Below are 24,942 nucleotides of genomic sequence, written 5' to 3' on the forward strand. Positions count from 1 at the left end.
GGCAACGATCTGGGAATGGCAGCGGGGCCAGGGAACACCATGATGGCCCCCTGCTCTCGGGCACAGGGAACAGCCCTCACAGCTGCCATCTGAATGACCTTCTCTTGTTCCTTCCTGCAGGGGCATGTCTTTCCACGGCACCACCATCGGGCTGGCCCCCCTCATGGCCATGTGCTCCGTGTACCAGTCTGGAGGAGTCAACATGGTGAGTCTCTGCCAGGATGTTGGTGCTGCAGAAGGCAGAACACTGCCTCACAGGACAGGAGGTTGTCTTGTGGGGGGGGAAAATATATATATATATATATCCATATATATATATATAAATAATTGCAGGGAAAAAAAACCTTGACATCAAGTACAGCAGTTGTTTAAAACAAAATCACTAAATTCTAAAAGATGGAAGTATCCAGGGGTAAAATTTCATTTATTATAGTTTATTCCCAATTTTCAAGCTCAGGAGAGCCCTACATTACATCTAGTGATGTCGCTAGATCTCTCATGTGTTCCAAACCAGGGACTAGAGAATAAGATAGTAGAGATTTAAAAATATTCTTTATCCTAGGTTTTATGTTATTATGCATATCATCATGAAACAAGAGCCTGTCTCAAAGTCGTGGTTAGGAAATTCAAGCCTTCTTTTGAAGTTCTCTCTGGCTCTGTGGGACTCTTTGGATGATTCGTTTCTAACCTGTGAAGTAGATGTCAAGGAGGCCTGCTCTCCCATCTGTCTGTCCACGCCCCTACCCACAGATGTAGCATGACAGTTAAAAACACAGGCTTCCATCACGGAGTCTGTACACGCTGATCATGGAATCAGTGGGCAGTTATGAGGCCTGGTTAAAAAAAGACAGAAGCAGGGAGTAGGGAGAGATGTCTTCTTGACCTGAACTCTCTCCTTGGGCAGGACCACTCTGAGAATGCCATTGGCGTGGCTGCCACCATGGCCCACGAGATGGGCCACAACTTTGGCATGAGCCATGATTCTGCGGATTGCTGCTCAGCCAGCGCGGCTGATGGCGGGTGCATCATGGCAGCTGCCACCGGGTGAGTCAAACAGCAAGGTGGGGAGAACAGAGTGTGTGAGGATGGTACAACCCAAGTGTTCCTCCCCATGGGCCCTAGGAGCCTCTGTTATAGCTCTCGAGGGGGCTTTGGAGAGAAATGTGGTTGATGACAAAGAAATTGGAAGAGAACCAAGAAACAAATGTGTGCAAGGAGCTCTAGGTCTGTAGCAGGTGGTTTGGTGCTGGTAGAACCCTAGATATATTTAATTTCTGTCTTAGGGTCTTCAGCTGGAAAATTGGCCTGACCCCATGTATCCTTTTCACTTCATGAAGTTTTGAAGAGGACTCCTTTTGAACAGCCCCAACCCTTAAGTCCCTTCATCCCAAAGGAACTTTGTCAGTGCTGAGTCAAAGTTCTGATGTAGCCTGCACAACAAGGAAAAGGACAGGGAACATCCATGCCCACATAAGTGACTCCTCAGGGAATTTACAGGTTGCATTTAGCATGAGGAACAAGAGCAAGCCAGCTACATCTCCCTGTATCTGTGAGGGGTTTTTTAACCAGAGCTTTTGAAAGAGAATTCTGTTAACACCCACAATTCTTAGTTACCACTCTTAATATTTAGTATCTGAACTCGTGCAGCAGAGGGCATTGGGTTCTTCCAAGACCTGAGTCACTCTTTGGAAAGTATCGTGGTGGGAGTTTGTGTTCCCTTTACCCCAAGCCGTTGGAGCCTGCTTATGCTTCTTAGGGAATGGTGTTTCAGTGTCCCTAAGAGGAAATGCAATTCTCTTGGAGTTCCAGTGTCCAGTGTTTGTCTGTCACTTCTTGGCTGTGACGTAAAGGATGATGTTGATGCGCAGAATACAACTCCACGGGTCATGCTTAACTCCCTAAGAGCTCACGGTTAAGGCCACCCCTTTCTCTCTCAATCTAAAAAGTGTGTTTATAGTCATATGGTTGGGAGTGATTTTAATTATTACTCCATTTTGTTTTAAACTATACGCAAATATAAACTACCGAAGTACTTTAAAAATTTTTGGCTACAAATGCCTTATGACAGAACAAACAATGGAAGGGGTTAACTTCTAGTTGGTTTAGTGCATTGCGAACTTTTCCTTTACAGACCTAAATTGTGGTACTGAACCAACGCTAGAGAATGTATGACTTCTGATTCTTTTTTTTTTTTTTTTCCAATAAAAGGACTCGGCACCTTTCATAATCTTGTGATAAAACTATGCATATGTAAATTACTGGTTGAGTTTGGAGTGCTGCCTGTATCCTTAGAGTAGAGGTCATAAGATCCCCGGCCCCAGTGAAAAAATTAAACCCATGATCTTGGCTTTTTTTGGCCTGTTCTTTTGTTCCAAGAAAATCTCCATCTAATAACAGCTTCAGGAAAGTTTGGATTGGCTAGTATTCTGTTCAGCTCTAAAACTCAGGAAACCTATTATAACATATTCAATTACCCTTTATTTATGGCACCCTTTCCTACAAAGGGCAGAAATTGCTGCTTCTGATTTTCACATACCTCCTCCGTGCACAGTGAGGGAAAAAAGAATGTCATGGGGTGCTGAGAAACAATTGTAAGATAATGTATCGGTGATGTTCTAAGGGGACAGAATGCGTGTGCCTGGGACTATGGGGGTCTAAGTCTAGGTGAAATCCGCCTCATGGACGGCCAGACTGAGACTGTTCTGGCCGCCTGGTGCTCAGATCCCAGCTGACTCCAGCCTTACTCTCTGCCAGGCATCCCTTTCCAAGAGTGTTCAATGGCTGCAACAGGAAGGAGCTGGACAGGTATCTGCAGTCAGGCGGTGGGATGTGTCTCTCCAATATGCCAGACACCAGGACGCTGTATGGAGGCCGGAGGTGTGGGAATGGGTACCTGGAAGATGGGGAAGAATGTGACTGTGGGGAGGAAGAGGTAAGGTGTCATGGTAATGCTACTGGGAAGGGGAGAGTGTGCACTGGTTTCGAATCTTTGCGTCAAGGAGAATGCAACTGACCACTTCTTCGTCTTAGGAATTTCCCACATAGCATGGCTGTCAAACATCCCATCACAAATCAGATGTGGAGAGTAAGACTTCAATATGGACCATTTGTCCAGACTCTCTCAGATTGAGGTCAGCCCTGGTGATGTCCGCCTTGTGAGCGTGTCTGGTCTAACCAAAACCCATCGTCTCCTCCCCAGTGCAGTCACAGATGGCCTCTTGGTCCTCCAGCTGCACAGACTTAATTCTAGAGGCCACACGGTTGGATATATGAACTTGAACCTGGGCCTTGAGGAGGCTTAAAATAACAAGCTTGTGCTCTTTAGGCTGGAGAAGAGAGGACTGAAAGAGGATGTAGGAAGTACTGTTAGGTCTAGAAAGGGCTGCCGCAGGAAGAAGGAACAGAACTGTTTGTGTTCAAGCTCTGTACTTCCTTCTGATCTTCAAACTGAGTGGTGGGCATGCAGCGGAGCTCTGTCATTTTTGCCAGATGTGTGTTGTTCTGCAAAAAAGGAGAACTGGATGGTTTCATGTCCGTTTTCTGAAGGATGAAATATGTACGTTAACGTATGCAAAACAGTCAACTGTGTGAAGGGGAGACTGAGGGTTTGTATACGACTATTTGATGTTATAACCTTCTCTATGGTTAGATTTTTGGTTTTTTGTATTGTTTTTATTTTGAGAGAGAGAAAGAGAGAGAGCAAGGGTTGGGGGGGAAAGAGAGTCTTAAGCCAGACTCCATGCTCAGTTCAGAGCCTAACACAGGAATCGATCTCATGACCTTGAGATCATGATCTGAGCTGAAACCAAGAGTCAGATGCTCAACTGACTGAGCCATCCAGTCACCCCTGAGTTTTGTCTCCAATGCCAGCACACAACTTTCCTAAAACAAAACAAAACTAAAACTAGTTAAACAAAACTAGTTAAAGGCTCTGCCACTCCCACCACCATGAGTTCAGAGTGATCGATCCAGACCCATCAGAAAGGAGGGAGTCAGCCCTCTTACCATGGAGGGTCTGGTGGAGTTGAGGAGCAGTCTGCGAGTGGGCTCAGCCAGCTGGCTTATGTTCAGCAAGTACTTACTGAGCGTGGGGCACTATGTTGGGTGCTAGGGACAGGATGGGTAGCAAGAACAGACAGGGTTCCTGTCCTTGTGGAGCATATCATCTAGTGGGGGAAACATACATTGACCAAATAATGCAAAAGTATATGAGTACAATCTCTGGTAGAGGCTTAGGAGGGCTGGTGGTACGTGCTGTGAGCACCTGTATTGTGAGAGCAGCTGCCCTACTCAGGCGGGCGTGTGAGTTCTAACCCCATATCTGAAGGCAAAGAAGTTAGGAGTTCTGAGGAGCTCAGGGAGAGAAAGCAGACTTCAGCTAAAGGAGGAACCCCACCCTGAAACAGGAGGAAACCCTGCCTGGAGCCCAGGACAGTGGGAGATTAATGGAAGGAGAGTGGCCTCTTCCTTCTCTTAGGGGAAACAAGTGGATGGGTATCGTAGCCGGGCATGGGATGTGTCTCTCCCTGCCAGACCTGGGCGGTTAAGGTTATGATATGATTCATAAGCTTGGGACACGCCCCAGGCAGACATGGCTTAACTTCAGATTCAGCACTTGCTGGGTGTGTATCTGCCAGCATAGGACTTGTCTGAGCTCCATTTCCCCATCTGTGAAATGGCAGTAATCATGCCTCACAGTGCTGTGGTGGACCTAGGGGGCCTGGCACATTGTCAAGTGGCTTAGGATAGGCCTACAAATATAGCAGGAGAGTGATAAGGACACTCAGGGTCATTGGGATGTTTCAGCATCTTTTTAAATTTCATGCTGTACATCAGCACGTCAGGACCCATAAGGCAAGAAGGAAGAACCCATAAAGACGTTCTGTTCCAGAAAGGTCCAGGCCAGTGAAGGGTGAGGAAGAGCAGCAGGTGGTGAGAGCAGTCTGGGGAGACAGGACTCAGGACTGACATAAACTTCAGATTGTTCCAGCCTGGCCTTTGCTTTCGGTGGCCTTTTCTTATGGGATATCAGGCCCAGGAGTGTGGGGGCGGGGAGGGCAGGAGCAGAAGATGTGGTCTCTGGGCGTTCTACTGGGGATGAGAAAACAAATCCCAGAATCCCTTTATAGTATAATATTATGCTAAACATCATGTTTTTGAAGAATACAGGACTTCAGGGAGAAATGTACATATTAGATTAAAAAGCAGCAAGGCTACTATGATTTTGTAAAATAAATATGTATCTGTCTATGTGGAAGGGAAAAACACCTGGGTAAATATTCACACACAAAATGTGTGTCTGCGTTGTGATGTTACTGGTGATTGTGCTTTGTATATTTTCTGTGATTAATATACACGAGCTTCATGATAAACCTATAAAGCGAATTTTGTGGTAAAGATTTTCTAGGGAGCTTGGGCCCCAGGGGCATGTGGGGCAGGGGTGGGGAAGTGTGGGAGGTGGGGGAAGGGCTTCACCCCACCGGTATCCCGGCTCAGCTGCCCCAGAGGCTCATGGCCATACCCTCCGCCCCTGTAGGAATGTAAAAACCCGTGCTGCAATGCCTCAAATTGCACCCTGAGGGAAGGAGCTGAGTGTGCCCACGGCGCCTGCTGTCACCGGTGTAAGGTAAGAGGCCCTTTTCCCACCCCACTGCCCCCAGAACCCCAGGGTTCTGATCTGACAGCTCAATGCTCTGCTGTGGGCTAATGGCTGGGACTCAGCCTCCATCCAGGGGAAGTGATGGTGGCCGAGTTTCAGGAACACGCAGCTGGGCTGACCCCCCGGATAAAGTTTACTATTTCCTGTACCGTGCCTCACTGGCTTCAAGTCATCCCAGAGGGCTGTGCTACCTGGAAGATGGAAGATGGAAGACTGACTTTATTTATTCATTTATTAAAACTGTATTTTATTTAAATTTAGCTAATTCACATATAGTGTATTATTAGTTTCAGAGGTAGAGTTAAGTGACTCATCAGTTGTCTATGACCCCCAATGATCATTACATCACGTGCCCTCCTTAATGCCTGTCACTCAGTTCCCCCCTTCCACCCACCCTTCCCTCCAGCAACCCTCAGTTTGTTTCCTATCGTTTAGAGTCTCTTATGGTCTATCTCCCTGACTTTGTTTTATGGAAGGAAGACTTTTTTTTTTTCTCTTAAAATAAGTGTTCAGAGAGAGTAGGCTTGATTTCATTTGGAGCTCGTAGTAATAATCGACCTAATTTTGATTAATATCAATGGACTTCTTATTAGATGCCAGGTACTATGCAGAGATATATATTATATATATTATCTCATTCAGTCCTTACAAAAGTCCCATGAGACGCCTATTAACATCCTCCTCACTTTAAGATGAGTAAACTGGGGCTCAGGGAATAAGTGGCTGACCCCCAGTCACACGGCCAGGAGGGGCTGAACCATGCTTCCCTGCTTGTGGAGCCTACACGCCTAGTATCGATGTGGAGGGTATTGCTACTCATTGCCACTATCGCTTTACAATCTCTTATCTGTAATTCTGAAATTCAGAAAATTCTAAAAACCGGGAATAAAATTTCTTAACACATTTGGTGGCAAATTTTACCTGAATTGACGTAATGACAGTCTTTTTTTAAGAAAGCTACTTTCAAAGTGAATATTTCTGTGGTGCTGCAGAAAAATTAATGTGTTTGATTATAAAGTATAACCCTAGGCCTTCCGGGGGGGGTCATATAATAGACATATGTAATGTGTGAATGCATATACGTATATATGTGTGTACACGTGTGTAATGTCTACCTTCTGAAATCTGAAAAGTCAGAAGCCCATCTGTCCCCAAAGTTTGGCTAGGAACTCTGGACCTACGCTTCCATCCCCCACTTGCCAAGTGCTCGTTATGTGCTAGATACTGTTCCGGTGCTCTGTTTGAGAGCAGTCCTTGTAACAATCCCATGAAAAGGTTATTATCCCCGTTGACTCTGTGATAGCCCAGAGAGGTTAAGCAGCTGCCCCAGTCCCCACTGCTGGTTAAGGAGCTGCGATCTGAAGCCAGGCAGGCTGGCTCCAGGTGCATCCTCTCCACCTCCCTCCTGCTCTGGTGGTGGAGACACGTCCTGCCTCTTCCTCCTCCACGCATCGCCAGGGTCCGCCCTGGCAGCCAAGGCTCCGTGCTTTCAGCAGACTGTTCAGCGGGGCCATTCTCTGCCTTCTCTCCTGGGAAGGCCTTGTGGGTGGTGTGGGGTGCCCTGGGAGTAGGGATGGCCTCTTCTCAGATGTAGCTTTCCTTACAGGCCTGGGGAAACTCACCATCTAGTTTGACTCCAGGGTAGACTTGGCATCTCCCCGTGGAGGTTGTGCTGGGTGGGGTCCTTTGAGGCTCGGACAAGGGCTGGAGAATAACCATGGACAATGCCCATTCAGTTTGGTTCTCAAAAAGGATTCTCTAGAGAGAAGTGTGTGCAGAAACATGAGCCTTGGAGCCTGCGACCTTCCGTTCAAACCCTCTGGTGCGATCTGGGGCCGCCTACTAACCGTGTGAGTCTAAGTTCCTTATCCGCAAAATGGGAGGAGTGTTAATAACACGGACCCACTGACCACCCAGGGACACGGGAAGACTCGGATGGGAAACTTCATCTTTATCATTGCCCACCGTTGTGCTATCGATCAGGTTATTTTACCTCCACCAAGAGGCAAATGACAGCATCTGGCTCATGGATATTGTGAGGCTCACATGGGATCAGAATGTGTAACTTAGCCCAGTGCTTGGCTCAGTAATGGGGGGATATATTACTGCTCAAGTGCTTTGTAAACTCGGGGGTGTTGTGTGAATGGTGTGTGTGTGTGTGTGTGTGTGTGTGTGCGCGCGCACGCACGCACATTCATGTGAATTTATTAGTGGTCCTGGCTCTTCAGCCACTTACTGACCAGCAGACTTTTTGATACCTCACTTAACCTCTTCTGCCTCAGGTTTCGTCATCTGTAAATTAGGGATAACTATATGTTATGCAGAACTCTCAGGAAAAGTAAATCAGGTAATAATTCGTACTGGCCATTAAGTGGGAGCTCCATAAAAGTAACCATTCTTACTAAAGCACTTAGTAAACTGTAAATTGTTGCCTAAATATTATTCTTACCTAGTTCTTAAAACTGCTAAGAAGAGGAAATGAGCTAGCATCTGTGAAAACACCTTGAAAACCTCTAAGTCATTATTCATCTTAAAAGGTTGATGATGGTTGAAGCTAATGAGGTCATGCGGAACAGCGGTGCCTGGGATAATGGAAAAGGGAAACTCTGTTCCACGAGAGGGATGCTCACGAGTCCTTTGCTGGTCGGGTTGAGGACATGCAGGAGACTGACTATTTTTTCCCCTCTTGTTCCTCTTGGTTTAGCTGCTGGCACCTGGGACCCTGTGCCGTGAGCAGGCACGGCAGTGCGACCTCCCAGAATTCTGCACGGGCAAGTCTCCGCATTGCCCCACCAACTTCTACCAGATGGACGGCACTCCCTGTGAGGGCGGCCAGGCCTACTGCTACAATGGCATGTGCCTCACCTACCAGGAGCAATGCCAGCAGCTGTGGGGGCCTGGTAAGGACTGTCCTACAGAGCAGCCCTCCTCCCACCCCACCGCTTCCAGGCGGCATCTCTAGATACTACCTTTCTGCTTCCCCTTGACTCAGGGTAGACCTTCAGAGAGACAGTGAACAGCATTCCTCCCAGTTCCTCAATGCTTTAAATCCTCAGAGCGGGTAAATGGATAAGAATAACCCAACTGAAAAATGGGCAGAGGATGGAGACAGAAAAGGAAATGCAGATGACCCTTAGCTGTGAAAAGATATTTAACCTCACTTATATTAAGTGGAAACAAATTATAACTACTATGAGATGGGATTTCTCATATCTTGGACTGGCAAAGACTGAAACAGTAATATAATAATCATTATATCATTTTAATACCATAACTATAATAATAAGAGTGGTAATAATGTAGTGTGGAAAATGTGAGGAGACCTATAGGTACAACCCCTATGGAAAGCAATTTGAAGATATAAGAATTCATGTGAGCTTCCCATTGGACCTGTCCATTCCACTACTTAGGAGAGCATCCTACTCCTCTATTTGCCCATGTATGTGAAGATAGATTTAGAAGGATACTGCGGTAGTGTTAGTGATAGCTCTAGGACCCTAGATATCCTTCGGTAGGGACCAATTAAATTAATCCTGGTACACCCATGTCGTAGACCCCACTGCAGTTGAGTAAAAGAAGGAGACAACTCTGTATGTACTGAATAAAACCATCTCCCACAATAAATTAAGTGGAAAATGCAAGTTGCAGAATAGTGATTAGAATTGCTGCCATTCTTTATTCGATAGATTATCTCTAGAAGATACATAAGAATTGTTTCTAGAAGAGAGATACAGTTATCTTTAGAAGATACACTGTTAGTTGTGATTACTTCTCAGGGTTGTGAGGAAGTAGGAACAGGAATGGCTACTTAGAAAAATACATACTTTATTTCTTCAAAACTCTGTGCATTTATTACCTACTTTAAAATCCGAAATGGGACATGGCTTTTTCATTACAGAAAAGGCTTAGCACACAAACCTCCCGCAAATATAACACCTCAATATGGTATAAAGAACTGACATAAAACCTTTTTCTATGAATAGGTCTTTATGAGGAGTTGGGGGTGGAACAACCTGATGGGGTACAGGAAGAAGAACCTGACCATTCCCTCCCCAGAAACGTTCTTAACCTCATGACTTTACCAAGGGCTAGCTTTGCACTTTTGGGGGCTTCTGACTTCACCTAAAGTTGGCTAGTATACTGATAAATGTTTCTTCCCCACCCAGGAGCCCGGCCTGCTCCTGATCTCTGCTTCGAGAAGGTGAATGTGGCAGGAGACACCTTTGGAAACTGTGGAAAAGACATTAATGGGGAACACAGAAAGTGCAACATGAGGTGATGACCTTAGGGCTAACTCCAGAAGACGAAGGGTGACAGGGCCATTTCTGCTCTGTCCTCACTCCTGCCCAGATCAGCAGCCTGGGCCTTTAATAATTGTCAGTCAGTCCCCTATGCCAGGCTCGTTGTTAGACAATGTACCATTCAGTCTAAGGAAGTCAGAACGACAGTGTGGATGGCAGTGCTTCCTAGAGAGCTGGCTATGCTTCCTTTTGGGAACTTACAGTTGGGCAGGGAATCAGCTCTCTTGGGTCATTTCTGTGGGATGCTAATTATACCCTCTTCTGAATAGCCTGTCATTCATTCATTCATTCATTTATTCATTCATTTCAACCAACCATCCACCCATCTGTTGAGCATTTGCCATGTGCCGGTATGATGCTAATATGTGGGACTTTTAATTAACAATACCAGGTGATAACAGAACTGTGGAAAGAGCCACCCAACCTGGTCTTCGTAGGTCAAGGTGGTGTCCCAAGGGAAGGTACACCTATACTGAGATCTGGAGAAATTATCTAGTTGAACAGGATGGGGAATGGTGCGGGCACATGGGAGAGTAGATAGATGAGTAGAGAAAAGCTGGTGGTAGGAGGAGGTGATAACAGTTTGATGTAGTTAAGTATGATGTTGGGGTATAGTGGAGGGGGTGCTGCTGAGAAATGAGCCTGGATGGCTGAGCAGGAACCAGATCATGAAAAGCCATGAAGGCATGATTAGGGCAGTTTGGACTTTGGCTGAGAGGAGTTTGGAAATTGGACTCCAATGGAGGCAAGACAGGAGGCAAGGAGATCCAACCCCCGGTGTCCAGGTAGAGAAGGATGGTGATGTGATTTAGGGTTAATTTGTATGAGGGACGATTGATGGCTCAAAAATCACTTGAACCCAGGAGCAAGGGAGAATGGGGCATTGGGGCTGACACCAGGCTTCTGGCTGCAGCCCCTAAGTGCAAGGAGGTGGCTGGAGGATAAGTGGATAGCTGCTCAGGTCAGACAGTTGTCTTTGCAGTAGAGAGGACTTCCCCAGGCTGGTTCTCCGGCCTAGATCTACCTGCGGACAAGGATCTTATTTCCTGTCCTGAGTCTTAAGCTCACATGAGATCTCTCCTGCTGGGTTCCTAGAGCACACACAGCTCCCTGGCTCCTCCCCTATCTGAGCTGCTCTCCTGGTCGAGAAAGACCAAAGCTCTTCTGTGCCCCAGCTCTTCCCCTGCCTCTGATTCCACCTCCTTCCCTCCCTCCCTCTCTCTCGGGCTCAGAGATGCCAAGTGTGGGAAGATCCAGTGTCAGAGTTCTGAGGCTCGGCCGCTGGAGTCTAACGCAGTGCCCATCGATACCACCATCATCTTGAATGGGAGGCAGATCCGGTGCCGGGGCACCCATGTCTACCGTGGTCCCGAGGAGGAGGGTGACATGCTGGACCCAGGGCTGGTGATGACTGGGACCAAGTGTGGCTACAACCATGTGAGTACTGCCTCACTCAGGGGAGAGAGGAGTGACTGACAAATGTGAGCTCTGGAGGGAACGTGCCTGGGCTCCAATCCCACCTTCCCAGCTTCCCCGAGCCTCAGTGGCTTCCTTTATAAAGCACGTTAGCAATAGCACGACCTGCCCCATAGAATTGTCATTAGGATTAAATGAGAGGATCCCTGTAAAGAGTAGCTAGCTTGTATCACTTTTGTCCTCATCATAAATTATTATATGATTTATGGAATGGACTAAACTCTAGTCCAGAAGCCTGGGGAAAATAAGGGCACCTATTTCACAGTTAACTGAGAACAAAATTATAAAAAAGATGTGAAGCACTCACAGAGCTGACTGCTGTCACCTTTTTTATTTTTTAAGGATAATATTAAAATCAGTGCATGTGAGTATATAACAAAGTAACTAACATATAACTGACACATTAATGTAGAATGTAATAACATATTTATTATATTAAATATAATGTTTTAAAAATGTAATGTTTGTTATTTTCTCCCCAGTCACAAAGGGAATAGCAGAATTTAGTTAACCGTCAGGTTGTCCTGGTTTTTCAGGTCATTTTCTTTTTTTTTTTTTAAGATTTTATTTTAAGATTTTATTTATTTATTATTTTTGTTTTATTTATTCATTCATTTATTTATTTATTTAATTTATTTGACACAGAGAGAGAGAACACAAGCAGGGGGAGTGGGAGAGGGAGACGCAGGTTTCCCGCTGAGCAGGGAGCCCGACCAACATGGGGCTCGATCCCAAAGGCAGACACTTAATGACTGGGCCACCTAGGTGCCCCTTTTTAGGCCATTTTCAGTTTTTCTCTGTAATAAATACCCAAAACGGCGTTCATTTTTGAGTCCCACACGTTCTAAGTGTAAAAGCCCTGGTTCCTGGTGGCTGACCAGCATCCCTTCCATTGGACTGACCGTTTGGTTTCTCCTCGCTACAGATTTGCTTCGAGGGGCAGTGCAGGAACACCTCCTTCTTTGAAACGGAAGGCTGCGGGAAGAAGTGTAATGGCCACGGGGTACGTGTGCCCAGGGTTCTGGGGCTCCTCTGCGCCAATGCCTTGGTGGGGGACGGGCCCCTTGGCGGACCGGAGCCCTCCAGGGTGCTGACACATGTGCCCCTCCCTCGCTCCAGGTCTGCAACAACAACCAGAACTGCCACTGCTTCCCGGGCTGGGCCCCGCCCTTCTGCAACACGCCGGGCCAGGGGGGTAGCATCGACAGCGGGCCCATGCCCCTCGACAGTGAGTATCTGGCCTGCACAGGGGCTCTGCCCACTTCTGTGAGAAGGGGTGGGTGGCACGATGTAGACAAAGAATGAGTGCGCTCCATTGTCCTGACTTTGTAGATGAGGGAACAAAAAGGGGGGCTAAGTGGGAGAGTGGCTGAGGCTGGCAGGCCGGTGTGGGGCTCCTCTCAGCTGTTCTTTCCCTTATTTCTACTGAGGAGGGTGACACTCCTTGAGGGAGGGAGAGATCAAGAGAGATCATGGGTTATTGAATAATCTCATCTCATTTTGGACTACGGGGCTGGTGACCAGTCCTTCTCAGCCACACAAAAAGAATCATGAACCTGGGGCACATTATAGCAGTTCAGAGTCCTTGGATGAACCAAGCTTAAAATGGAGAAACAGACATGTGGAAAAACTTACAATTTTTAGGGTAAATCACAGAGATTCTAGCCTTTTGGTTTCCAAGGGTTTTTTTTTCTTTCTTTTTTTAATAGCAAAGTACTTTTATTTGAATGAAGTCTTTTAGAGAAGAAACCCCAATATATAAAATGGGTAAAAGTAGTAATATCACAGGTGTATATATATTTTGTTCATTTAAATGTGTAATTTGTGAGAACACTGAGGCAGCTGTGATGAAACCAAATATGAGATTATGGATTATTTGTGAGACTTCTAGTCTTTGATCAGTCTCAGCCTCTCAACATTTTGGGTTGGTTGCTTTGCATCCAGAAAAGTCATATTCGGGCTGAAAACTAGTGGTAAGTAATAATAGAACTTGAGCTCCTTGTCTCAAAAGGAACGCTCCAATTAAACAGAAGGAACTGGAGAAACTTCATTATAAGGTCTGCACAAAGCCAGTTGACCTGACTGTTTAAGCCAATATTCATGGTTTCCCAGTGGTACCTAATGTGTGTGTTTCATTATACTTCTTTATTTAAAATAAATAACACAAATTAAATGTAAATCAAATATCTGAAGAAGAATCAGGCCATTGCTGCAGCCTGAACAGCTTCTGAATTTCTCACTTGGGTTCTGTTTCTGGAAGGTGTTGGTCCTGTGATAGCTGGAGTGTTCACGTCCTTGTTCATGCTGGCGGTCCTTTTGCTGATCTACTACTGCTGTAAACAGAACAACAAACTGGGCCAACTCAAGCCCTTAGCCCTCCCTTTGAAACTGAGGCAACAGTTCAGGTATGATGGGGTGCCAGAAAGGACTTGGGTCCACTTGTGGGTCATAACGTTTTTTGTAAGTAGAATGTGGTAGAAGCAAAACAAAACAAAACAAAACAAAACAAAAACCCCCAAAACAAAAACACCCTGTGGTAGTGGGTCTAATTCAGAGAAGGCAAGTGAGACATCCATGCCGCCATCTTCTTTTCTGCCCTGCTTTACCACCATGACAAACATTACTAGTTGATCTTACTGTAAGTTCTCTCTACTAGTGTTCACTTCAGAATCCTCAGCAGAATGTCTCTAACCAATTCCAGTTGGAATACAAAATGAAATCTATTTGCCATCCTCTTTGTAATTGTCTGGATTTCCATTTCAAAGAGCAGGAAACTGAGGCAACCCAGATGGACTGGCCAGCCTAAGTCAGTCACAGGGGTGGCTGGCCATCCACTCAAGACAAAGGCTTTTTTTTCCCCCCAGCAATTCACTCCTTTGGGTCCCGGGGGTATATGGTTTCTGAGTCCCCTGTTAAATTATACTTGTTCTGGAGAGGATTTTAAATCCTAAGCCTACCTGGATCTACGCCTGAGGGAATTGGTGGATAGCTGGTGACATCCTTGTGTCTCCTTGAACAAGAAAGTTCACAAAAGGGAAAAGAGAAGGTGTCAAGGAAAATTCTGTTTTGTAAAGGTTGGCTCTCTTTCCTTGAGAGTTCTCTACTGGCCATACAGTGTCTCCACACGTAAGGAGCCGGGGTTCAGGGGGACTAATCTCACGTTGTCCAGAGCAGACATGGGGGGGTTTAGCTGCTTAGTGGCCGTGCTGGGCCACAGGGAACTCAGACACTAACCCTCAATGAACATTCCCCTTCTTCCTTCTACCCCATCCTTGTTACTAGTTGTCCCTTCAGGATGTCTCAGAACAGTGGAACTGGCCACGCCAACCCAACGTTTAAGTTGCAGACGCCCCAGGGCAAGCGAAAGGTAAGGGCTTTGCACCACTGAACTTGGCTGCTTTTCCTTTATCCCCAGGACCCTGCTGGATTTTCCTAAAAGCTTTCTGTGGGCTTGTGGGATTGGTAACAAAAGCCACTTTCTTGGCTTGAGAGAGATTCTGCTGGTTCTCACATCCCCTCAGGACTTTAAAGATTGCACCTGACCCCTGGGCCCCTGGGGGTTTGGTATGTCAACACGTCCTCCCTTTGGCCTCCGGCCATCCCGGTGAGACGTGCAAGGGCTCTCTGAGTTTTGCAGCATATTGAGGATTCCTGTTTCTCAGGAATCCCTTGTCTCATGCATACAGGTGACCAACACCCCCGAGACCCTGCGGAAGCCCTCCCAGCCTCCTCCTCGGCCCCCTCCCGACTACCTGCATGGTGGCTCCCCACCTGTGCCATTGCTGACGCCACTCAGCAGGACCGCCAGGAGCTCCCCGGGGGCTGGGTCTCAAGTAGAGCGGAAGGAGTCATCCAGGGGGCCTCCTCCAAGCCGGCCTGTCCCCCCGGCCCCAAACTGCATCCTCTCCCAGGTAAGCAGATTCCCAGCAGCCCTGGATTAGGGCTGTGCTTTCAGGGCTGCCAGCAATAGGGAGTGGCAGGCTGTGCGGATGGGACTCTGAGACGGGAGCGGACCGCCTTACCTGCATTCTGGGAAACGCAGGGAGCACCCAGAGTGGGAGACTGGTGAGCGTGGAGAAATGGACTCCCCAGGCAGCCCCCACACTACAGAGGATTACCTTCTGGGTTGGCCTTTTTACACCAGGCCACTACCTCCCTTCTTCCCACAATGAACCTCCCTCACTCCCTCAGTTCCCTGTGCTCCTCTCAGTCTTGGCAAATGCTTCATCTTCCGCCTGGTAGCCTCTCCCCCCACTTCTGCATGGCCACCTCCCGTTCATCCTCAGATGTCCTCCTAGAGGCCACTTCCCCCAAGAAGCCCTCTCTGACCCCTCAAGCCTGAGTCTGGTGCCCTTGTACTTCTCTCATCATAGTGCTTGTCCCAACAAATTATACCTTCTGTTAATTGGGAAGTCTGACGGGGGATGCTAATTCAAGGGCAGGTCAAGGGGCAGGGGCCCCTGGAAGGTGTGAGTCACCTGCCAGCAGCCTCTTATCTGGCCTGTCTGTGCGCGAATGGCTCCCACTGCATCTTCTTGCAGAATTTCCCACACCAGAGACACACACATTTCCCTGGCTGGGGTCGAGCTCGGTGCCTTCCAGAGCCATCCTATGTGTTCTGGGGGTGACCGCTCAAGTGAGCCGGGCAACTTGTTTATTTTCCTCCTGGGACAGCTTTTGTTGGGCATGGTTAGGGGCTCCACTGGGCCTGGCTGAGCCTGCAGGGTTGGCCCCAGCTCTGGGAGGGTCCCCCGGACACAGGGCCACACTGCAGTTTAGCAGAGCTGAGCACGTCAGGTTTGCTTCTGTGGCGTGAAGCTGCCGGCCCCCCAGTTTTCTCCTCTGAGGCAGGAATGGGATGGAAAATGGTCATGCAGAAAGGGAGAGGAAGGCCTGGCAGGGAGAGAGGAGAGGGGAGAAGGGAAAAGAGCAAGAGGGCAGAAATGAGGAGAGGAGGCAGAGAGTACATTAGTTGGCTTTGGGGCCCTAACTGAGTCCCACCGACCCCCTGACCAGGGGCTCAAAGAGCAGAAAGTTGTCTTCCTCCAGTTCTGGAGGCTAGAAACAAAGACCGGGCTGTCGGCAGGGTTGGTTTCTTCTGGCTCGCAGGTCAGGTGGTCACTTTCTCCTGTGTCTTCGGTCAGTCTTTCCTTTGTGCCTGATATCTCTGTGTCCAGATTCCCTCTTCTCACGATAGCAGTCGGGCTGGATGAGGGCCCACTCTCATGGCTTCATTTAAACATAATTGCCTCATTAAAGTCCCTGCCTCCAAATACAGTCTCATTCCAAAGTCCGGGGATTTAGGGCCGCAACCTAGTAATTGGAAGAGCTAGGATTTAATCCCGGTCTGACTCCAAACTCTACCACCCTGTGTGCCAGCTCCTCATTTAGGCCATGGGGTCTCCCCAGCTGAATGAGATACCACTCTGCCTTGGGGACACTCACCGTCTAGATCTCAGCTCCACTGTTCGCTAGCTCTTCTATTCCCTACTGGGCAGCAGTGAGCAAAGCAGACGCGAGCTCAGCCTTACAGGGCTCATATTCCACTGGGCAAGAGACCCCAATATGCGTAGTTACACTGGGGAACAGTACTGAGAAGAGAGGGTCGGGGTTCTCAGAAAGAGAGTTATAGGGGGACTTGACCTATTCTGGGAAATCTAGGAAGGCTTCCCTGAGGAGGTGACCTCTAGAGGAGAGCTTTTTCCTGGTCCAGAGACCTGCCGATAGGGAGCTCCTTTGGGCCTGAGGAGCTATGAGGTGAGGCTGGAGAATCAGGAAGGGCCAGATTGTGCCAGACCCCAGTCAGGGCTTTGCTCTACATTCCTTGGGAAGGAATGTAGAGCAAGTGGTGGGGCATGGTGCCCGTGGTGGGGCATGATGACATGATCCACTTTTCCATTTATAAGGATTGCTCTTTGGGCTACCTCTTAGGCAGGAGCAGGATGCAGTGGCTGGGAGGGACCCCCAGCTGCTCCTAGGGCTGTTAATCTTCTGTCGTGCCCCGGGTAGGGATTACGTAGGTGTGTTCACTTCATGATTATTCATCTAGTTGTACATTTATGATTCACATTTTTATATGCATATGACAGTTCAACTCTAAAACACTGGTTTTAAAAAATGGAAGGTCCCCTCCAGCTGCAGTATAAATTGCTGATGTGAGGGGCTGTGACCGGGTGTCTGGACATGCTAGTCGGAAGGCTTAAATGCCTCCCAGAGGAGAGATGATGGTAGCCCGGAGCAGGGAGTGGCAGGAGTGCTGGATCAAAGCTGACGGGAGATGCGTAGGAGAGAAAACGGATGGGACTTGGGGAACAATTGCTGATGCCCCCCGTGTCTGGTTCACGCAGCCTGGCTGAGGGAGGTGTTGCCCCCCTGAGTGAGCAGTGGGCCAGAGCGTCTCATGGCTGTTTCTGCCTCTGGCAGTGCTGGCTGAGGTCCCTGGTCAAGCCCAGCTGGGTCTGCAATGTGGCCTGTGGCAGGATGCTGCTGCAGGAGGCCTGGTGTTGCCTTGCCTGCCCGGCTCCTGCCCAGATACCCGCCCTGCCCCGCGATTGCTCATTTTGCACGGCAAGCAGCTCAGGAACACAGCATTTCCCACAGCAGCCTGACATCTGCTCGCAGCTGTTGCCTTCCCTCAGAAGGTCTCTGTCCCGGCCTCCAGCAGCCCCCACCGTTTGGCAGCTGTCCGGGCTGGAAGGGTGGGGGATTGCATTGTCCTTGGGGGAAGGGATGGAGTGGGACAACATGGCTTTTGGGTTCCAAGAATCTGCTATTCTTCTGTTCTTTGAGCTTTAGTGTCTGCTCTGTTTTCTGATGGATGAGAAGCTTCTTTCCCAAAATCCCACTTCTCTGATTTGCTCCTGCCCTCTCCCTTTGCTTGCCTTTTGGCCATTGTTAGGCCTGCTAGGGACCTCAGGAAGGGGAACAATCAAGGACTTTGGGCCCTGGAACTCCCAGTGACTGAAATTGGCTTCTGTCTCACACCTCACAGTCTTAGGGTTCTGTGAGTGGTGGTATGGTCCATTCTTCGCCCTGTTTAAAAAAAAAAAAAAAATTGATTGCAGAAGAAATACGTATTTGAAGAATTTTGACTAGCTCAGAAATTTATTTTTTTAAATATTTTTTATTTACTAATTAGAGAGAGAGAGCACGAGCAAGGGGGAGGTGCAGAAGGAAAGGGAGCCTGATGTGGGGCTTAGTCCCAGGACCCCTGGGATCATGACCTGAGCTGAAGGCAGATGCTTAACCAACTGAACCACCCAGGTGCCCCTCAAAAATTTATTTATTCAACAAATATGTGTTGAGTGCTTACTGTGTACTAGGCACTGATCAGTGAACCAAACAGACAAGGAACTCTGCCCCTGCTTCTGGTCTTGTGGCAGGTGGAAAGGCAGAAAAGAAGAAATAAGTAAGTTCTATGGTATTTTGGAGGAGGGGTAAGTGATATATACGTCCCCTCCAAAAAAAGGAGATTGGGATAAAAGGGTCTGGGAATCCTGAAAGCTATGGTGAGGGGTGTTGTAATTTTAAGTAAGGTGGTCAGGGAAGACCTTATTGAGAAGGTAACAAAACAAATACAAAAGCACAAAGTGAAGATCCCATTAATTGCACCACCCACAGAAAACCAGTACAGAAAATATGTTTTCTTCTTTAAAAAAATTTTTTTTTAATTTACTCAAGTAATACACATATATGATCATGTTAAAAATAATTGAATGTTCCCCTGGATGACCCCCTCCCCACTCACACCCCATCCCTAACCTCTGTTATCAGTTTGGTCTATATCCTTTCTGACTTTCTTCTGTACATTTACATTGACATTGGGGTGGGGGGTGATGGAGGGACAAGGTGGTGATTTATTTTACATAAACCGTCCTCTCCGACTTGTATGTCAGCTGGCAATGGCTCTCTACCATCATTCCATCTCAGCTGTACGCCCTGCTTTACTCTTTTCAAACACCACTAACACCACTTCATCTGTTACTATATAACTTGTCATTTGGGCTAACTTGTCATTTGGGCTCTTTGTGATTGCCTTTGCTGTCACAAACAGTGTTGCAAGCGACATCCTTGCAGTTTCGTTCTTGCGTGCCTATGCAAATAGCAGGAAATGAAATGATCAGATTGGAGAATGACCATTTCTCATTTTAACAGATAATGCCAACTTGCTGTCCAGAAAAGCTTTTCCCTAAAACTGTAGACACATGCACACAATTTCTTTTTTTTTTTAAGATTTTATTTTTTATGTAACGGAGATCACAAGTAGGCAGAGAGGCGGGCAGAGAGAAGAGGGGAGGCAGGCTCCCTACTGAGCAGTGAGCCTGATGTGGGGCTCGATCTCAGGACCCTGGGATCATAACCTGAGCAGAAGGCAGAGGCTTTATCTCACTGAGCCACCCAGGAACCCCCACAATTTGTTTTTAAATAGGGCCATGCAGTATATCTCTTTGCTCCTCTGATTTGGATCAGTAATATTTGGGGAGCATTTTCTTTCAAATAGGCCCTTCTGGCCTTCGAGTGAGGCTTGTGGCTTTCTCCGCAGGATTTCTCCAGGCCGCGGCCACCGCAGAAGGCCCTCCCAGCAAACCCAGTGCCAGGCCGCAAAAGCCTCCCTCGGCCAGGCGGTGCATCCATCCTGCAGCCCACTGCCACTACCCCTCTTCAGCCCCGGCCTCTGGGAGCACCTGTCCCAAAGGTGAGTCTTTAGAAATCTTTGGAAGCCCTCAAGGCATAAGTTGGGGCCATGGGGCTCCAAGGAGGCAAGAATGTGGTTGAGAAAACAGACCAATTCCTGCCTCTTTTAGCAGGGGTGTGAATTTCCCGAACAAAAGCCAAGGACAAAAGCTTAGTGTTACTTGGTGCCTATATGACTTTCCTTTAAGTTAGGGCTAGAGTTTTTTGGTTTCTTAGGAGAGGCTTGGGAGGCTGAACTATGATGGCTTCCAGACGGTCTACAACTCTCCTGCTGAATGACTCTGAGCAACTCGCTCTCGAGCCCGTCAGGCTGCTGTAAAGGTCAAGGCAGTTCGTTTCCGCCAGCTTATGGGAGACGATTTACAAACGGCCCCTCTTCTGACCTCTTCCCTGGGGCTGACGTTTTCAGGCTGCCAGTCCGGGAGTCGGGGCAGGGGGGAGGAGGCTAGAAAACTGGCTGACTGCCCTGGGCTCCCACCAGGCTTGGGAAGTCTGCAGGCTGACCTGCAACTCGGGCTGGGGCCCCCACCTGGCTTCTCGCTGGAGGCTTGACAGTGGACACACAGACATGGTGACAGACTTCTATGGGAATCCATTCTTACCTGAAGGTCTGTTTATCCTTCTGATCGGCCGAAAGCCAGAGGACAGCTCCCGTCGACTCTACTGGTCAGCATTTAGCTGATTTCTCTCTCTATCTCTCTTCTCTGTCTTTCCACAGTTTCCTGAATACAGATCGCAGAGGGCTGGGGGGATGATCGGCTCGAAGACCTAGACCCCTCTGAAGGAGCTTCTGCCTTTCCTTGAGGACTCTGAACCCCCCCAGAGGATCCTGGCCATGGAGTCTGGAACAAGCATGTCTGGCCGCTTCCAAGTCCTTCCTCCTCTCTTTCCATCCTCCCAGAACCACTGCATCTCCGGAAATCTCCTTCTTGACTCAGTGCCTCCTTAGCTTCCTGGGAGGCCCAGAGAGACTACTATCCGATGTCATCAAAGCGTTGTTTTGTGCAATATACTGCCCTGGGGAAGGGAGGAGAGAGCACTGAAGAGGATGAATGGCGGCTTCTTCTCCAACCTCCCTCCTGCTGGCCCATCACCTCAGAGGTGCCAGTGGGGATGGTCTGGGCTGTCGGAGCTTGTAAGCTCAGCTGGGAAAGGTCCTGTTCAGCCCTTCGGCCCAGGGCTTGGGTTGGAGAAGCCATCCATGCCTCAGAGCTTTCCACGGCTTCTGTCTTCCTTGAAAGTCCCAAGCTAGACAGAGGCCGGATGCTTACTCATCCCTTTTAGCTCTGAGATTGAGAAGGGTCAAACCAGCTTCCATCGCGGCCCTGCCCAGGGCTTGGTTGAGGTCACCACTCCTGGGTCTGTGCCACATGTGACCAAGAGAAGTCCCCTCCCCTCCCCCCTCTCCCCGAAAGCCCCACCTCCCCTTACTTACACGGGTCCCCCTGACTCTGACAGGTACTACTTGTGGGCAGTGTAGACAGCAGAGGGAGCACCAGGCTTGGGCCTCCTCTGAGCCAACGCCAAAGGTTGTGGCTCTCAACTCGGAATCATTCTTGGTTGCCTTTTCTTTTCTTCTCTTTCCAAGTGCTCGGCACTTTTGATTTCTCCTTCAGAAATTTCTTCCCAGCTCTGACCTACCTGATGTGTGGTGAGTGGGCCTTCAGCACTTCAGCCTCTTGGAGACCTGGTGCTCGCAACCTACAAGCGAGGAGCCTGCCTCAAGGGTTGGCCACTGGATTTGCCATGTGGTTCTCAAGAGTGTCTCAAGAGCGTCGAAGCTTTATTTGCCATTGTGTTTTGTGGCCTTGGTAGGGTGAAGTTCTTACCCTCTACTCCCTGATGGAAATCTAAGGTAGGTCCTCAGGGATGGATGGCAGCAAAGGGGCCACGCCCCAGCCTGTCCCTAGGCCTAGTCATTTATTTGAGGCATGATCATTGCCCTCTGAGCAGAGAGCTGACCTGTCTCTAGAGATCTGTAGAGAAGCAGCCAACAGTCTTGATGGAACAGAATCGGAGCTGGGAACACCAGGATTTTTATCATCCACTTCCTTGTGTTCTTTCCTCTGGTCACTGCCCTTATCTGACCTTTACAGAAAGAACTTGGAGCAGCTGGGGAAATGGCACTCCAATGGGTACTACCCCCCCCACCAACCCCCCCAGCCCCGGTGCAGGGAAGGAAGGCTATGTGGTGCTCTGCTAAAGTGGACGACTCGTCACTGGAGATGTTCTCTGGTGACGGCCTCCCACCCCCAGAAGGGTGCTGTGCTGTCCCCACCTCCTGCAGTGAGCCGTTGTTCACTCTTGAAAACCTCAAAGCAAGGAAGAAGCTTGAGCTTTCACTCCCAACCACCAACCCAGGGCCCCCTTACAGTTCTCTGCATACAACAGGTGCTCAATAGATGTTCTCGGGTTTTGGACAAGTGGGAGATTTGGCATACGCACCTGGGAACACACATGGGGTGGATTTAGAAAGATCTCAGAAAAATGAGGTTCTTTTCCCTCAGGTAGACTGTTACTCATGCCTCCATCTCCCAGACTTGGGCCCTGGTTGATCCCCAGAGCCAGTTTCCACCTTCCTTGCTGCCTGATTAGGTCAGGGGACAGCCTTCTGTGTAATTGTGTAACTTCAAATGCCCCAGGCCTCAGGGTTGGGTCCCTCAAAAGTAAAGGTGAAAACACCTTGGCCAAAAAAAAAAAAAAAAAAAAAAAAAAAAAAATCACACTTCTACCCACCCGCCTGCCTCCCAGACGTTCCTGTGGCATGTCCAGCTTTTCTCCCAGACACAAGGAGGTCGAAGGCTCTGAAGTGAAAATGCCACAGCCACTGTGGCTGCATGAGCCTTTCGAACCTGAAATCCACCCTCCCTGCATCCATACCGGAAAGAGCCCTGGGTTGTATTTTATTGTTTCTCTGTTTTTGTCTTCCGTTATTTTAATACCACCTCCACCCGTAAAACTGTACTGTGAACTGGAAGAAGGTTGAATTTTTAAAATTTGATGGAGACTTTTGGCGGTGGGCTCTATTTACAGTTTCACTTCTGGCTGTGTTCAGGGACTAGGAGTCGCCATTTTTGGCGGAGGCCAGGGAGGCTGCCCGGGAGCAAGAGCAGCCCCTGCGAGCTCCCTTTGCCCTCCTGTGCCCGAGTGCTGCTTTGAGGTGACAAATAAAAGCAAATACAGCCTTAAGAGGGGCTTTATTGGAAAGGCTTACTGCAAGGCGGGGAAAGGGAACTTGTGATCCGGGCGCGGGCTCTAGCAGTAGGGAGACCGCTCAGGGGAGCTCCTGCAAGATCCCACGAGCATCTCAAAGCTCAGAATGAAGGGGCCTTTTCTCTGATCGCTGGAGTGGACTTGGCCAGAGAGAACCGCAATGGGGCCGTCCTTGTGCTCAGCCTCCCCGGGAAGGGGCTGGTGTGTGTTGGGTGCTGGCTCAGACCTGAGTGTGGGTCCAAGTTCAGGTGGGGAGAAGAGGAGCTCAACTAAAGTCTGGTGGAGTTAACCTGCCCTTTGTTCAAATGGAGCTGGATAGAAATCTTTTTAAACACTAACTTAGCCTGCCAGTTTTACAATGGAAATGTTTTCCTTAAGAACTGGGGAGCCATCTCTGAAATGTAAACCTCAAGGGGCTAGCACCCCTGTCTCCCTGTCTCCCTGTCTCTGGGGGATTTTATCCCAGGTGCCTGGCTCCAAGTTGTAACTACCTACTTGCCATTCATTCTTTTTAGCCTCGTTGACTTTTCCCTAAAAGCCCCTTTTCTGCCCCAGCTCTGAGATGCTTGCAGATCTTACAGGATTGGGGGAGCCCCTTCTCCACACTTCAGTAGCCCCTTGCTGTCTCTTGCAATAATCCTTTTGAATAAAACCTCCCCTCGCCTATGTCCAAATTTGTTCTTATTTGGCAAAGGGTATGGAAGACTTGCATATTTCACACTGGGGACCAGTTCTAAAGTCATGATTGTGTTAAATATGTGTATAACAGCTCTGCTGGACACCCAAGGGAATGTCAACTGGAAAGGTGCCCCATCCCTAGGGAAGCTTGCTAAGAGGGGTTCTGTAGAATCCAAGCCAGTGTCCCCAAAGTCACCCTTCTGTGCAGCCTCTCACACCATCCACTGTGTGTACGTATGTGTCTGGGATCTAGGGCAATGTGAATTTTCTTTTTATTTGGAGATCGTTCACGAAAAACAGATCCTTTTCTCTCTTGTCCGCCTATTAATTGTTTACAATATTTGTACATCTATGCAAAATACTTGAATGGGCCATGGTGCCTTTTTTCCTTGTTTGTATTTAATTAAAATAAATTGTCATTTGAAATGCTGTCTGGTTTGGCAGTTCTTTTTTGTTTGCTTTAATCTCCCCCTGCTCAGCCTGGGTAGGATCCATCCCATGAGGACGCGGCAGAAGAGTTCCCACAAAGACCATCAGTCCACCTGTCGGGCCTGAAGCCACAGAAAAGCCCTGGGTTTTCCCATGACCAGTCGAGGGAGCTATTTGTCTCTGTACCTGGACATAGGCTGGTCTCGTTTAGTTGGTTCTTGGGTCATAAAGGCATGAATGATCCTGGGATTCTCTGCTGTGTTTCTTGTCTTGCTACACTATTGTGTTTAGGAGACAACCAAGATCCTGTGGTCGCCTCCTCATCTTATTGCTATAGGTCAGACGCACATCAATGTGGGGGGAGACCTGTTCAAGGTCTGTTGGGCTGGGTGGGCAGGTACAGAGCGAAGGCTGGGGTTGAGTAGGCTTTTGGAATCCAGATCCCTGTGTGACAACAGCTCACATCCAATAGTGCCTCCGAGTCTGCAAAAG

The 24,942-nt window shown here is 48.4% G+C and overlaps 1 protein-coding gene across 1 annotated transcript in view; it reads left to right on the forward strand.

Annotated features, from left to right (window-relative positions):
• The window catches only part of LOC111141010 (ADAM metallopeptidase domain 19), a 111,391-nt gene extending 88,541 nt beyond the window's left edge, over positions 1-22,850 (forward strand). Inside the window, exons 10-23 of the mRNA XM_022493326.1 lie at positions 121-205; positions 905-1,044; positions 2,755-2,932; positions 5,537-5,626; positions 8,364-8,559; positions 9,826-9,934; positions 11,193-11,397; positions 12,362-12,439; positions 12,556-12,664; positions 13,697-13,841; positions 14,719-14,803; positions 15,123-15,347; positions 19,979-20,131; positions 20,849-22,850. Of these exons, the coding sequence (XP_022349034.1) occupies positions 121-205; positions 905-1,044; positions 2,755-2,932; positions 5,537-5,626; positions 8,364-8,559; positions 9,826-9,934; positions 11,193-11,397; positions 12,362-12,439; positions 12,556-12,664; positions 13,697-13,841; positions 14,719-14,803; positions 15,123-15,347; positions 19,979-20,131; positions 20,849-20,902 (1,852 nt within the window). The 3' untranslated portion in view covers positions 20,903-22,850. The remainder of the gene's footprint in view (positions 1-120; positions 206-904; positions 1,045-2,754; positions 2,933-5,536; positions 5,627-8,363; positions 8,560-9,825; positions 9,935-11,192; positions 11,398-12,361; positions 12,440-12,555; positions 12,665-13,696; positions 13,842-14,718; positions 14,804-15,122; positions 15,348-19,978; positions 20,132-20,848) is intronic.
• The last annotated feature ends 2,092 nt before the right edge of the window (positions 22,851-24,942 follow it).

This window comes from Enhydra lutris, unplaced genomic scaffold (assembly GCF_002288905.1).
Source record: "Enhydra lutris kenyoni isolate GAN:26980312 unplaced genomic scaffold, ASM228890v2 scaffoldscaffold5, whole genome shotgun sequence".
In the NCBI taxonomy this organism is placed as follows: domain Eukaryota; kingdom Metazoa; phylum Chordata; class Mammalia; order Carnivora; family Mustelidae; genus Enhydra; species Enhydra lutris.